Source organism: Typopeltis vanoorti, chromosome 10, assembly GCF_054136105.1.
Source record: "Typopeltis vanoorti isolate ZY-2024b chromosome 10, IOZ_Tvanoo_1.0, whole genome shotgun sequence".
In the NCBI taxonomy this organism is placed as follows: Eukaryota; Metazoa; Arthropoda; class Arachnida; order Uropygi; family Thelyphonidae; genus Typopeltis; species Typopeltis vanoorti.
In genome coordinates, this window is record NC_143558.1 from 104,236,003 (window position 1) to 104,251,245 (window position 15,243).

Consider the following 15,243-nt stretch of genomic DNA (forward strand, 5'->3'; position numbering starts at 1 on the left):
CCCTAGTACGAGGGTCATCTGAAAAGTTCTCGGACTTGACCATAGATGGCAACACTATTGCCAAGTTTTTTTTTTCTAAGTTGGTACATCAGTCATAAGCATCCATGCGAAATTGCAAGTCATTCTATCAAGTAATTTTTTTTTAAACAGCTGTCTGAAGCAAAAGTGTTGTCTGTATCCCTTGAAATGGATAAAATTGAGTATTGTGCAGTTATAAAATTCTATTGGAACTATTTTCCCCTCTTTTCACCTCCTTGGGACTAACTCAGACCTGAGATTTAGATTAAACAATATAGTCAAGGGCATTGACAGTTTTCTCACTGCTTCATGTAAAACTCGAGTGATATACTATCCAGATTCAAATGTAGAGTCAGTTGTAATCTGACTATTAGATCTCTTATAACAACATACTACATGTGCTTAATTTCCTGTAACAGATCTCTCAGGATGACTTTGAAGAAGTCATATTGCGGTTACCATCCCCTTTATTTTAATGTAGGATTTAATTGGATGCCTACATTCTGTGTGGTAATTCCTGAACTAATATCAACAGTATCATGGAGCTTAACAACAATCTCTCCCTCTTGATTTCCAGAATGAGCACTTTCTTCCACATACCTGCCCCAACATTCACTGACATTGACTCAACTATCTGCTCATCCTCGCTTTTCCCACTTTTTAGGTTAGAACTTATTTGTGAGTGATCATTTCCCCATGATATCCACTTCTTTGCATGGGCAACCATCTACCACCTCAAGGATATAATGATGGAAAATCAAGTACTAGCTCTCCTTGACATTTGATTCTCTGACAGCCACCCTAACTCCTGTCACAACTGTTTGAAATCATGGTTCCACCATGATTTTGCTAAATCATGGTGGAACCATGATATCCATCATCAGATCTTACGGGAATCCAAGTTCAAACAAAAACAAACATTTATACACTCATATTCACACGCGTGCACACACACACACACACACACACACACACACACACACACACACACACACACACACACACACACACACACACACACACACACACACCTTCCATTGCAAGTGCAACAGACAGTAAAGAATCTGAGAAAAAATCTGGTAAATGAAGAACAGATTCACCACCCACTAGCTCACCATCCTCAAACATAATGGATGCACTTTGCATGCCCAACAGCAAATACTGACACTCTGGAAGTTTTTTTTTTACTAAAACATCAGCAATATCATCATATCTCCTGAAATTCCTTGCCCAAAAGTGTAATGCAGAAAATAACAAATTCTGTTCTGTTTGTGTGGTACAGAAGAGTACAACAGTGTTCTCTTCTGTACAAGATGGTTTGCTTAAATGCCACCCAACTGCTGTTGGATCAGACAACATCTGGTATAAGATGATGCAACATCTGTCACCAACTGTGAAGGATCAACTACTGTATTGGTTTTACAGAGTTTTTTCCCGATACTTGACAGAAGGCAATTACTGTTGCCTTTCCTAAATTAAGTTGGAATCCAAAATTCCAAATAAATTGTTAGCCAATTGCTATTACCAGCAGCTTGTGAAAGGTTAATTCTTATCTCTTATCATTTCTGGCGATAAACAACCTTTTTTCTAGAACACAACTGTCTTCCGTTAATACCATTCAACAACCTATTATCTAGTACAGCTAGAAGCATCTATTCGAGATGCCTTCCTAAAATGCAAACACTTACTATTTGTTGGATATGGAAAAAGCATACAGCATTACTTGGAGATTCAGAATATTGACTTTGGTCTCAAAAGAAATTTACCTCTCTTTATCAAAAACATTTTATGCAATTGAATATTTCAAGTGTGAGTTGGAACCACTCTTTCACAACTATATAAGGCTGCAATGATGCAAATACTACAGCTAGGTAAGCTCATATCTCAAGCTTTCACCATCTACATATCCCATGCACCAGTTATCAGCAGATCATCAGACACAAACTTTAATCACAGTGGTAGTCATCATTGAAGAGAGAGGCCAATAATAAGCGCCATCAAATCTAGCCTGAAATCAAATTGTGGCAGCCTTGTTTGCACTATGACCTTTAAGAAGTTGTAATTGCTCAGCTGTGCATAGGTCATAATCATCTTAAACACTCCTTACTATTGAGGGGTGATGACATTCTTATGTTTGAGCTTTGTTACCAGGCTAACCATTCTTCAGATTTTAATGAACTGCTTTTATTTTGTCAATGAGCACAGTCACTTTCATCACTTTTCATTCCATTTTTAAATGTTTACTAAGTATCAGTGTATATCATCTTATATAAATTATGTACATATTAGTGTTATTAGTTCAATTTATTCTATATAAGCTTTTAACACATTGTTTTTATGAATGTTTTTCTAAATTTTTCTGCGCTTATTTTTATAATCCTTTTAAATTTTATTTCTACGAACGTTTTACATTTGTTTCTACACACGTGTTATTTCTTTTTATATACTGATTTTTATACCTGTTTATGTTTCTTATTTATTACCTTATGCACTCTTTCAGTATTGACCATAGCTGTTCTTGTGCTATTAAAACCAAAACAAACAAAAATAGAATAATTTAAAATCATTCCTCAGGTAAAAAAATGCCCGAGGAATAAGGAGAGAGAGAAAGTATACTGGTTCCAATATATAAAAACAAATGTAATATTCAGTCTTGTATTAACTACAGAGGAATTAAACTCATGAGTCACACTATGAAGATATGTGATAAGATATTTGAGAAAATACTGTAGGACCTATGGTTAATTAGTGAAGAACAGTTTGTGTTTATGGCTGGCCAGTGACTAACTGATACATTCTTTGTTCTATGACAGCTCATAGAAAAGTAGCAGGAGAGAGAGCAACACCAAACCCTCTCTGATCTTCACTGATTTGGAAAGGGATTTGATGGAGAAGCATAAGAAAGCAAATGGCTCCAGAAAAGTCTATACATTCTAACTGATACATTCTTTACTCTATGACAGCTGACAGAAAGGTAGTAGAAGAGAGCAATACCAAATCCTCTCTGATCTTCACTGATTTGGAAAAGGGATTTGATGGAGAAGTTTAAGAAAGAAAATGGCTCCAGAAAAGTCTGTATACTTTGTACAAGACTATACGAGGGCAGCAAAACGAGGGTGAGATGTGGAGTAGGAACCAATGAGACAGTCCCAGTAAAAATAGAGTTCATCAAGGGTTAGCTTTGAGCCCCTTCTTAAGTGCTATGCTCTTAGATGTATTGACAGAAATAGTAAGAAATGAATTACTCTGGACAGTTATGTTTGCTGATGATGTGACAATTTGCATAAAGTCTGAGGAGGAATACTTGAACATATGGACGACAGTGGCGTATGGATCAGTCATCAATAGAAATAAGACACAGTACGTGTTTTGGTGAAGCATCAGGAGATGAGGATATAACATTACAGGGTACAGACATGCCACAAGTGTCTAGGTTCACATACCCAGAATCATGTGTTCAGGAAGAATGTCTGAACTCAGTAGGAAGATCTGTTCAGGATGGATGAACTGAAAGGAAGTTTCAGGAATCTTGTGTGATACAGAAGTACATAGCAAGTTAAAAGGAATGAGCTACAAAATGTTAGTAAGTTGAGAACTGGCAATTGACCAAAAGATGGAAGACGAGAATGGACATAGCTGAAATGAGAATGCTGAGTCTTGCAAGTGGTATAACAAGATTGAATAAGATCAAAAACTTACTGATCCAGATGGCATTGAGGGTAACCAAAGTATTTGGGAAGATCAGAGAATGAAGGCTGAGGTGGTTTGGCCATGATATGTGGCAAGACAAAAGCAGTGTGGGAAGGAGAGTGCTGGAGATGAAGCCTAAAGAAGGAGACCTAAAAGGGAGAGACATAAGCAATACTGGGTTAGAAAGCCTAAGAGAGGACTTCTGACAACTTGGACTGGAGGAAAATGGCCTTAAGCAAAACCAAATGAATGAGATAGATCCACCACCAACTTCACTTGAGATTAAATGAAGCTGAAGAAGATGAAAAAGAATATTTACTAAAATAAAATGATTTGTGGAGCACTGCCACTTCCATGCATGACTGCACTGCTTCTCTTGATAACTATAGATCTTCTAGCTTACAACACCACTTTTTATTCACAAGTGATGGATATGTATCGAGAGAGCTGTGCATGCTTTTGACATTTTCAGAACATTTGATCAGTTATAGCATAGAGATCTACTTCAGAAATTACTAACTTATGTTCTACCTTGCACCTTTTTCAGTTGAATTGCCACATTTCCTCTCTTTACATTTTCTAATAATGCTGAATACCTAAGAGCTCTAAACTTCTTTCCAAGCTCTTCCTCCTGTATATAAATGACTTTCCCTCACTAGTACACTAGAGGTTTGGGTACTCTGAATGGATAAGAACGGTCTTGTTCACATTTGAATGAATAGGAGGAGAAATTTGTTCTGCACGTTTGCAATTGAACTGTGAGAGGGTGTTGATTGGCTGCTGCTGCATGTGTGTAGATAGGTTTGATAGAGAGCATGGAAATTAGTTAAATTAATTCCTTGAATGAAAGAGGCAACCTAATTTATTTTTATGCAGAGGAAGCCATATTTGTAATATGTTTGTGCCAACAGAGATTTAAGATTAGAGTTATCCCAAGAAAGTATACCTCATCTTGAATAGATATTTGGACATTGTCAAAGGTAAGACTGGAAAAAAAAAAAAAAAAAAGTTCTCTTTATGGGAAATAAAGCCAAGTTGTGATTATAAAGTTTGTTAAAGGAAAAGGAGCGGTGCAGTGGTCAGCAGTACTGTATACTGGATCAGCTCTGAGCTTCAGTGAATTGTTTATATATAGAAGGAAGAGGGTGGATGTAAGAACAGAGTGTTGTGGGACTCCAGCGTTATTTGTGGTTAGAAGATAAGAGCCATCCACCATTACTCAAAGTCAGTGTCCAATCAGAAATTTGCCAAACCGAGCACAGGACTTGCCATGTTGATACATCCAAAGTTTTGGCTGTGTTTGGCACTTTGTGCCAAACACAGTCACAACTTTGGATGTATCAACAGGCAATGACTAGCAATTTGCCAAAATTTTCCATGGTGTTTGTCCAGAAATGAGTGACATAGGTAAGTAGATCCCCCTGTTGATCAGCAGTGATGGAATTCATATTGGCAGTCATTTATTAGTTGAGAGCAGTATTTCCTTTAAGCTGTGTTTGTGTGGACACACGTGAACACCAGTCAAAAAGGGAGTGCACATACCTGGTAACTGCACACACAAAATTTTCCTTACAGAATTTCTAATTTGCAGTCAATAATTTTTGAGTGTACTCTACAATTTATTTATATGATAAATCATACTTGTCACTTATTTTATTTAGTAATTCCTTCAGTGTCTCCACTCCAGTATTACTCTAACCCAACATCATTTCAAAGCTGAATACAGAAACTATAAAAGTTTCGTGCAGAAACTATAAAAGTGCAAAAATTGACCAGAGAGCTTGTGAGAATACAGCGCCTCCATACTACAAGTTGCCTTAGCTGAACCTTATAGGAAGTGACGAAAGCGCAAAGTGCCCATATACTCACCTCCTGTTGGCTCATTTTGATAAAGTTTCACTAGTCTGAGAGCTATTTCAAACTCATTGGTTTTCATTAGAGACTAGGCAGAAACCTAAGAGAGCAAAAACTCTCAGTACTAAGGAACTTGAAGCATCAGAGAGGTGTATTTTCCGTAAGCGAACTCTCAGTCGGTATGTAAAGTATTTACTAAAATAAAAAGCCAAAAGGCTTCATTTCGGTGATGCAAAATTATATGAATTAAGTGGATACTAAATCCAACATCGTTTCAAAGCTGAATACAGAAACTATAAAAGTTACGTGCGAAAATTGATCAGAGAGCTTGCGGGATTACACCGCCGCCATACTATGAGTCGTCCTAGCCGAACCTTATAGGAAGTGACAAACGCTTAAAGCTCAAAGGAGGCGAATATAGGGGCTTTATGAACTTTTGTCACTTCCTATAAGGTTCGGCTAGGGCAACTCGTAGTATGGTGGTGGTGTATTCCTGCAAGTTCTCTGGTCAATTTTTGCACAAAACTTTTATAGTTTCTGTATTCGGCTTTGAAATCATGATGGATTTAATATCCATCATCATTTTTAATTTATATAATTTTGCATTGCCAAATGAAGCTTTTTGGCTCTTTATTTTAGTAAATTACTCTAACCCATTCCAACTTAATGTACTTATTAGTTACTTTTAGTATGTGCCATGTGGGAAAACTATGCTAACATTGGCAAATTGCAGAGTTTTGTTTCTTTTTATAGCAGGGTTTCTCAACCGGAGTTCTATGGAATTGTAGTATTTTGCAAGAGATTGTGATTGAAAAAGATAGACATTATATATTGGTATATATCCACAATGTTTATATAATTATACGATGTTCCATGATAAAAAAAGGTTGATAAAAGCTGTTATAGAGTGTCTGCTGCTTAGACAGTACAGTTACTTTAACTTGTGCAAACAGTGATAGATGTTTGTAGCTGTGTGGATTTAAGTGAATCAATTTAATGCTTGCAATTTCACAGTTTATAGCTAGATGAAAATAAGTCAACAGTAATATGAGAAATAGTATATTAGTACACCTGAGACTGGAAACTTGTGCGTAGAGTGTTTTTCTTGTGCACACGGGCAGGGAAAAATTAGAGGGAACAATGGTTGAGAGCCAACAGTTAAGGTGAGGGAAAATGGACAGTCGTTTGTCACTCTTCTTAGGAATTGGTTGCATATCATCTAATGTCCAGACTCCTTAATAGATATGAGCAGAATAAGAGAATGTACAAAAGCAACATTGAATGGGATAAATTAAAGATGCTAAGAAGTTATATTTTTTGGTTTCATCCTTTATCCAAGTGTAGGTAAACAAAGTTTGTGCTTGAAGTTGCGTCACAACTGGGCTACTTGTATATAGAAGCTAATGATTTCACATCAATTGCATTAGTATCCCATAATGCAATGCACATATCCTTATGGACATGTATAATGCTATGCATTATGGGAATTCCACTAACCAGACTGGGTTCAACCTGTATTGAGGCTCATCAGCAGGAGCCAGACCCAGAAGTGCAACCAAGGTTTAAGTAATGGAGAAGTCATGCTTCCATATATAGAGTTGACTCCTACTCTATGTTGAAAGATTTTTCACTTGGTTGTATAATAAATTAAAGATGCCAGAAAGCTATATTCTTGGTTTTATTCTTTGGCTAAGTGTAGGTAAACAAAGTTTGTGCGTGAAGTAATTTCACGACTAGGCTACTTGTATATAGACGCTAATGACTTCACATCAATTGGCTTAGTATCCCATAATGCAATGCAGATATCCTTATGGACAAGTATAATGCCATGCATTATGGAAAGGGCAAATATCCAGACCAGTTTTGACCTTTATTGAGACCTCAGAAATGATACCAGACCCAGAAATGATACCAAGGTTGAGGTAATGCAGAAGTCATAATATTTCTATATACAGGGGGTTTTCTCAAGTTACGTCGGAGATCCCTTCCTACAGACCGACATAAGGTGATTTTCGATGCAAATCGGAATTATCATAGCCTAAGTTACTTACCTAACCTAAAACACCCTAAAGTCATACGTATATATCAAGAAACAGAACTAGGCCATAGGAAAATGAAAGGGAGAACCTTTACTACCATTAAACTCTTCACCTGCACTCGTTTCCCCCCTTTCACTTTTCAATGCCTCAAACAATATTTTTGCCTTTTCTTGAATTAATATGAGGCTAATTGGGATACGGCGTTGATGCTGGTCTTCCAGCCAAAGAACAAGAAGCCTTTCCATCTCAATAATGAGCCTACTATGTTTTTTCGTAATCGCAGTCAATTTCATGGGTGCCAATCCTTTCACGTGTTCAAGGATGCGAACTTTATCCTTGATAATAGTCCCGACTGTGGTACAACTTAAGTTCAACGCGCGGCCGATGTTTGTTGGCGTTTCTCCCTTTTTTGCCCTTTTAATAATGTCTAATTTCACTTCTAATGTAATGGCTTTCCTTTTCTTTGACACACTACCATCAGAAGGGTCTGCCTTACGTTTGGGAGCCATATTGAAGGGTAAAAAGTCACAAAAAAAACACAAACACAAAAGTGAGAGAGCGGATGTAAACAAAGCACACGGTACCCAAAGAGTGTATGCTGGGACCCAAGCGATGCCACTCTCCTAAACAAACGCCACGTAACGGTATATTCTTTTGCCGCAATCACTAACAAGTTCGCCCGCGACGTTTGAATTTTACGTCGCACTGCTTCAAGCTGTAATTTATTTTTTAAATTATTTATGGGATTACCACCGTAAAGTCGAAACGACGCATGTCGAGGACGACACAGGTCGAGGACCCCTGTGTTAGTCAATTACTAATCCAGAATAAGTTGTCACACTTTATTCTGGATTAGTGATAGATGTTGAAACTTGGTTATACTATAAATTAATGATGACTATAAAGGGAATGAAACCAATTATAAATTGGTTTCATTCCCTTTATCCAATTGTAATTAAGTATGGAGGTCATGTTTTATCAATATACTTATGTACCGTAATAAGGCAACAAAGAATGCATTGGAGTAGGGAGATGCATATACAATGGTATTCTTGTATTTTGCAAAGGCCTTTGATAGATTGCCACACAACAAGTTGGTAACTAAACTGAAACAGATGGGATTTGATTTTGTATTAATAAGTTGGATAGGTGATTGGTTGTCAGATAGGTATCAGAAAGTTGTGTATCGAGATGTGGTATCCCAAAATAGGAAGTTACTAGTGATGTGCTGCTAGGGTCTGTTTTGCAACCATTGTTGTTTAAATATATTAGAGATATTCAGGCAGATTGAACTGGAGGTGTGCAGATGTTGCCAAATTGTGTAGAACAGTGAACAGTCAAACAGATGTTTTGGCCTTCCTGTTAGGCCTTGAATGGATTGTATGAGTGGGCATTTGAGTGGAATTCTCAGTTGAATGTTGGAAAATGTAAGATTCTGAAATTTAGTAGGGAATGATGGGCTGCAAAATGTACACTTATTGGGGAATTTTGAAGGAGTTTAAGGAGACAAGCAATCCAACACTGGTGGTGAACAGGGACCCAAAGTTCAGGGGTCACATTCTACAAGTTGTGAAGTCTTCACATTGGATAATGGCAGTGATACATAGGACCTTAATTTTCAGAAATAAAGAGGTCGTGGTTCTGTTGTATAAGACGTTGAACAAATCTTGTATGGATTATTGTGCACTGATTTTTTTCCCTGATTTTCATGGTGGTGCAGGTATTTTAGAAATGGGATAGAAGAGATTGACTAAGGTGATAAGTGATGTTTTGAACATGGAGGCATCAAGATAGAGGGAATGCAGTTTAAAAAAAAATTCATGAAAAGGAGGAGGAGATGGGATGGTAAGGTGTTGTTACATGGTTAATGTGTAAGAAATTATTAATAGAATCCTTTCTTTTAGGGTTACACGGTGATCAGCACTCATATTTGTAGATTTAGGGACTCAAAAACACACGTGTTGAACAGATTATTTTATTAATTACAAATAAAATAAAACTTGACGTTTCGACCTCTATATCGAGGTCATCATCGGAAGAATACAACTGTATGCAGAACCAAGCTACACACTCATGCTTTCTATACCAGTAAACTAAATCTACGTAGTTAATAAATCTTTTTTCTAGCCTGACCTCTAGTGATAAAAAAATAAATAAATAAATAAATAAAAAAAATAAAAAAAATATATATGTATATATATATATATATATTATAAATAGATAAATGCAACTACAATAAACTGTTAGAGTCCTCATGTATTAATATTCTGGATAGTTACAAAATGATTTCTTTCAGTTGCTATTGAATGTTCTAAACACTTCAACAAGTCACCAGGTTGTCTTCTTGTAGTGGAAATTTTTCTAATGCTAGTTTAGGATATTATACAGGTTGTAGATGGGTCCTCCACATTCTTGAAATGGTGAGGCCATCATTTTTGTTGAGATTTGGGTTGTGTTTGAGCATTTCACAAGACTCTTTAAATTTTTTCTCAAACCAGGTTTTGGTGCAGTGTAGGGACTTGGTATTTTTCCAGTCAATTCTATGGTATGTTTGGAGTGCGTGGTCAGAAAGGCCTGTTTTACCAAAGTGGAGGTATTTAATGTGTCGTTTGTGTTCGTCTTGTCTGATTGGGATAGTTCGCCCTGTTTTCCCTATGTATGGTATGTTACATGTGCAGTGTATTTTGTATACCCCTGGGTGTGCTAGGTGTGGAAGAGGATCTTTAGAGGAACTGAGTAGGTGTCTTAGCTTATTTGGGGGTTTAAAGGTGGTTTTAATGTTGTATTTGCGAAGTGTTCTGTCTATTTTTTCAGAAATGCCTCTAACATAAGGAATGGCAATAGCATTCTTGAAATCTTTTTTGTTCTTACTGGTGTCTTTATGGAGGATCTCGTGAATAGTTTTTTTATTGTATCCATTTTTGATAAATGTTTGGTTGATGATTTTGTATTCTTGGTTTAGAGCCTGTTCATTTAAACAGATAGTTAGGGCTCTGTGTTTAAGGGTGCTTATGACACCTAATTTGCTAATGACACCCAACACAAAAATTAGGTGTCATAAGCACCCTTAAACACAGAGCCCTAACTATCTGTTCAAATGAACAGGCTCTAAACCAAGAATACAAAATCATCAACCAAACATTTATCAAAAATGGATACAATAAAAAAACTATTCACGAGATCCTCCATAAAGACACCAGTAAGAACAAAAAAGATTTCAAGAATGCTATTGCCATTCCTTATGTTAGAGGCATTTCTGAAAAAATAGACAGAACACTTCGCAAATACAACATTAAAACCACCTTTAAACCCCCAAATAAGCTAAGACACCTACTCAGTTCCTCTAAAGATCCTCTTCCACACCTAGCACACCCAGGGGTATACAAAATACACTGCACATGTAACATACCATACATAGGGAAAACAGGGCGAACTATCCCAATCAGACAAGACGAACACAAATGACACATTAAATACCTCCACTTTGGTAAAACAGGCCTTTCTAACCACGCACTCCAAACATACCATAGAATTGACTGGAAAAATACCAAGTCCCTACACCGCACCAAAACCTGGTTTGAGAGAAAATTTAAAGAGTCTTGTGAAATGCTCAAACACAACCCAAATCTCAACAAAAATGATGGCCTCACCATTTCAAGAATGTGGAGGACCCATCTACAACCTGTATAATATCCTAAACTAGCATTAGAAAAATTTCCACTACAAGAAGACAACCTGGTGACTTGTTGAAGTGTTTAGAACATTCAATAGCAACTGAAAGAAATCATTTTGTAACTATCCAGAATATTAATACATGAGGACTCTAACAGTTTATTGTAGTTGCATTTATCTATTTATAATATATATATATATATATATATATATATATATATTTTTTTTTTATTTTATTTTTTTTATTTATTTATTATTTTTTTTTTTATCACTAGAGGTCAGGCCAGAAAAAAGATTTATTAACTACGTAGATTTAGTTTACTGGTATAGAAAGCATGAGCGTGTAGCTTGGTTCTGCATACAGTTGTATTCTTCCGATGATGACCTCGATATAGAGGTCGAAACGTCAAGTTTTATTTTATTTGTAATTAATAAAATAATCTGTTCAACACGTGTGTTTTTGAGTCCCTAAATCTACAAATATGAGTATTAATAGAATCGGAGTGGGGAATTGAACAAGAGGCTATCCTTGGAAACTGTATGGAGAGTGTAAGCAAGGAAGTACGTCCATGTTCTTTGCATGGATAGTGGTTAGTGTGTGAGTGTAATGCATTACCCGACAATGGTTCATTCATAGCACTGTTTGAGTTTTGTGTGTGATATTGTGTATACCTCTCTCAGTGATTCATTTTTCAGTGTAGTGGTCTGATATACTAATAAATCTTTAATGTTTGTTATTGTTCGTATCCTGAAATGCTCTTCATATTGGATATTTCAAATTTATTTAGTTGTTATAAGTGTTAACCTACAGCTATGATCATAGCTCTGTGCCCATTGTTCTAGCAAAGACCACGAGAACTAAAATTGCTCTATACAAACAACCAAAATATTTGTAATTTAGATTGCCTTGCATGCTTTAGACCAGGGGTTACCAAACTTCTTTGACCATCGACTCCTTCAAGAGTTTCTTGACTTTTTATCGACCCCCTCTATTTTACTATTATGTAATTTTAATATTACCTAATATGTATGTTGATGAATTTTAGAACATTAATGCTCACTTGTATGTCGATGCGCAAAAATGAGACTGGGTTTGAATACATGTAAGTATAAGTAAATAAGCAACCATGCACGTGTTGCAATCTCGTGCCGGCTGGGCAAGAACCACCAACATCTGTTTATTGGTAAATATGTCATTTTGGCCTACTTGATTGGCCTCCGTAACTATTTTCATGACCTTGCTCCATCTTGCAGGTCCTATTCATGTCACTGTTCCCATGATTCACTCTTAATTGCATTGTCATTCAGATTGGAGGTAATCCAGGTTAACCGAATTAAATATTACCCATACAATGATGTCTTATATTTTTCTATCGACTTCTGAGCCCCGAACACTTTGGCGACCACTGCTTTAGACCATGCCTGCAGTTGATGAGGGGGGATTGAGAAATACATTATAACATTTCATTTCAGAAGAATAGAGAGGAGGATTCCTCTATGTCATGATAACTTACAGTAAGAAGCCCTCTTTTTGTTATTACCACACCTTTATATTATCCTATAACTTATCATGGGAGGCTACTTTAAACACTCTATGATCCACTATGTAGACTACGCAATCAACTGTCTGCATTACACCGTCTACCAGCCCAATACATAGTATTTTGTTTGTTAATTGCACATGTTTCCTTTTATCAGTTTACTCGGTTTGCTGAATAATAACCCCTACTCTCTCTGTAAGAGATTGACCTACTTTTGTTCGATTGATAAAGCTGGTAGAAATATTACTCTTGTTATAACAATAATTGATATCCTGTTGTTCTTCTGATAGCATTATGGAGACATTACATAGTGATAGTATAGAAACAAGATATACTCGAACAAATATTACTCTTGAGTAATCTAATCCTTATATGCTACTAGTCATTTACATTTTTTTCTTTTTTATGAGAGCATTGAGTATTCTTTCCACCATCCCATTTCTTACATTTTAATGACATCAGCCACAGTTAATATCTCCAATTGTGCTGAAATTGGATAGTGATTGATGACTAATGGAGAAATTTATGAACATCCCACTGGGTGTGTTAACCCTATATCCTGCCTTATTTCAATATTCAAATATTGTCTATATTAATTTGGGAACATGGTATAGTCTTATAAATCTATGACCAGCAAGATGTGAAATATATGTAAATGATGTGCAATACAAACTTGATAGTAGAGATGCAGTGGTTTGATATGTTTACATCATCATCCTGAGTAATATGATTGGTTATTGACTAGTTTATTTAGCACAGAACAATGAGCTAAATATATACTCTCTTTATTTAACTTGTGACTATTATACTCTACATTTAATATAACCATCTTTGTGAAATGTATTTGAAAAACATATAATTTTTGTTCTTCTTTTCTATTTTGGTATAGCTCCAAAGGATTATATAATTATAACGCATTCTCTAATTTATATATGCTGTTTTCCATCCTGGAGGCTGAATCTTCAAAAGAATGTGGTGAGCAGTTTTTGAATCACTGAAAATCAAATTAATTATTATAAATCCTAAAAGATTATTATAGTCATGAAAGCATTGCATAGCTCATGCTGTTAATTTATTAAGTATAGAAATATCTAACTGTTAATTATTTAAATTCTTTGCTTTGCACATCCTTCTTATGGTATTGGGTAAAATCCTGTTGTCAGTGCTCAACTCTTATGACAAGGTTCCATTCTGATGATTCTGTTGTTATTTGAAGATATTGTAAATTATTAATAAATTAAAGACTTAATTCTGTATGTTAGTCAAGTAAATAATAGTTTAATATCTGACATTTCACTGACTGATATCTGTCAGCATTTTCAAAGGATACACTGGTAAGCAATAGAAAGTAACAAAAACTAGGAAACTAACCGACAATTCTAAAAATTATATAAAGTTATCACTGTGTGTGATACAATGATATAAAACGCGTGTTGCAAGTACAATGTTTTATTTGTTGAGAAATTTATTGTAATTTTCATGAAAGTTCATTTCTTTTTGGTTAAATGATCTGATTAGAGTTTTCCATATATCTGATAAGATTAGGCCTTGATTCTTATTTAAGTTACCTGTTGAACGGGCGACTGTAGCAGCTTCTTTAAATGTTCTGGAATCTTAGTTCTCTTCTGTGTAGGGCATATGGCTCATATCCCATTCAATATTATGGTTGGTAGAGGCAAAGTGGGAAGAAAGGCCTGATATATCCTGTCTGTTGTTCCTTACATAGCCTATGTGTTCCTTCTTTCTTGTTTCAAAACTTCTAGATGTCTGTCTGATGTAATTAATACTGCATGAACAGGGTATGCTATAAACTCCAGAGTATTTGTAGAAAGGATGGCTATCTTTCGGTGATCTTATAAACTTTTGAATGGTCTCAGTAGGTTTGAAGGTTACTCTGATATTATGTGGTTTTAGAAGAAGAGCTAATTTTTTGGATATGGTACTAACAAATGGAATTGTTATAGAGTTGATGTATTGGGTTTCATCTCGTCTTTGCGGTATGTCACTAAAGAGAATCTTGTTAATGATTCTTGTAGGGTAGCCATTTAGGGATAGATCTCTGGATATTTTCATTAATTCTTCTTGTAAGTCGCCAGGGTCTGTGGTACAAAGTATAGCTCTTTTTTTGAGCATATGGATAATGCTGAGTTTCTGGGATATGTGGTGAGTCGAGTCAAAATGGAGGTAGCATCCAGTGTTAGTAGGTTTCTATATACCGACAGGTTGCTGCTATTGTCAGTTTGTTTCTTAATAAGGACGCAGAATGGAAGTTTATTATCTTTTTCTAGTTCCAATGTGAACTTGATAGTATTGTGGAAGCAATTAATTTTGTTTAGATAATCTATTAGTTCCTCTTTTTTGTTACAAAAAAAAATAATTAGAAATAATTGGAAATAAATCCCCTGCTGTAATCTGCAGCACTTTCCCTA

The 15,243-nt window shown here is 35.7% G+C and overlaps 1 protein-coding gene across 4 annotated transcripts in view; it reads left to right on the forward strand.

Annotated features, from left to right (window-relative positions):
* Positions 1 to 15,243, forward strand: part of mv (lysosomal-trafficking regulator mauve) — a 1,073,830-nt gene that overhangs the window by 305,920 nt on the left and 752,667 nt on the right. For all 4 annotated transcript variants that reach the window (XM_090399251.1, XM_090399254.1, XM_090399252.1 and 1 more), the window contains exon 15: positions 13,704 to 13,789. In XM_090399251.1, the coding sequence (XP_090255377.1) occupies positions 13,704 to 13,789 (86 nt within the window). The remainder of the gene's footprint in view (positions 1 to 13,703; positions 13,790 to 15,243) is intronic.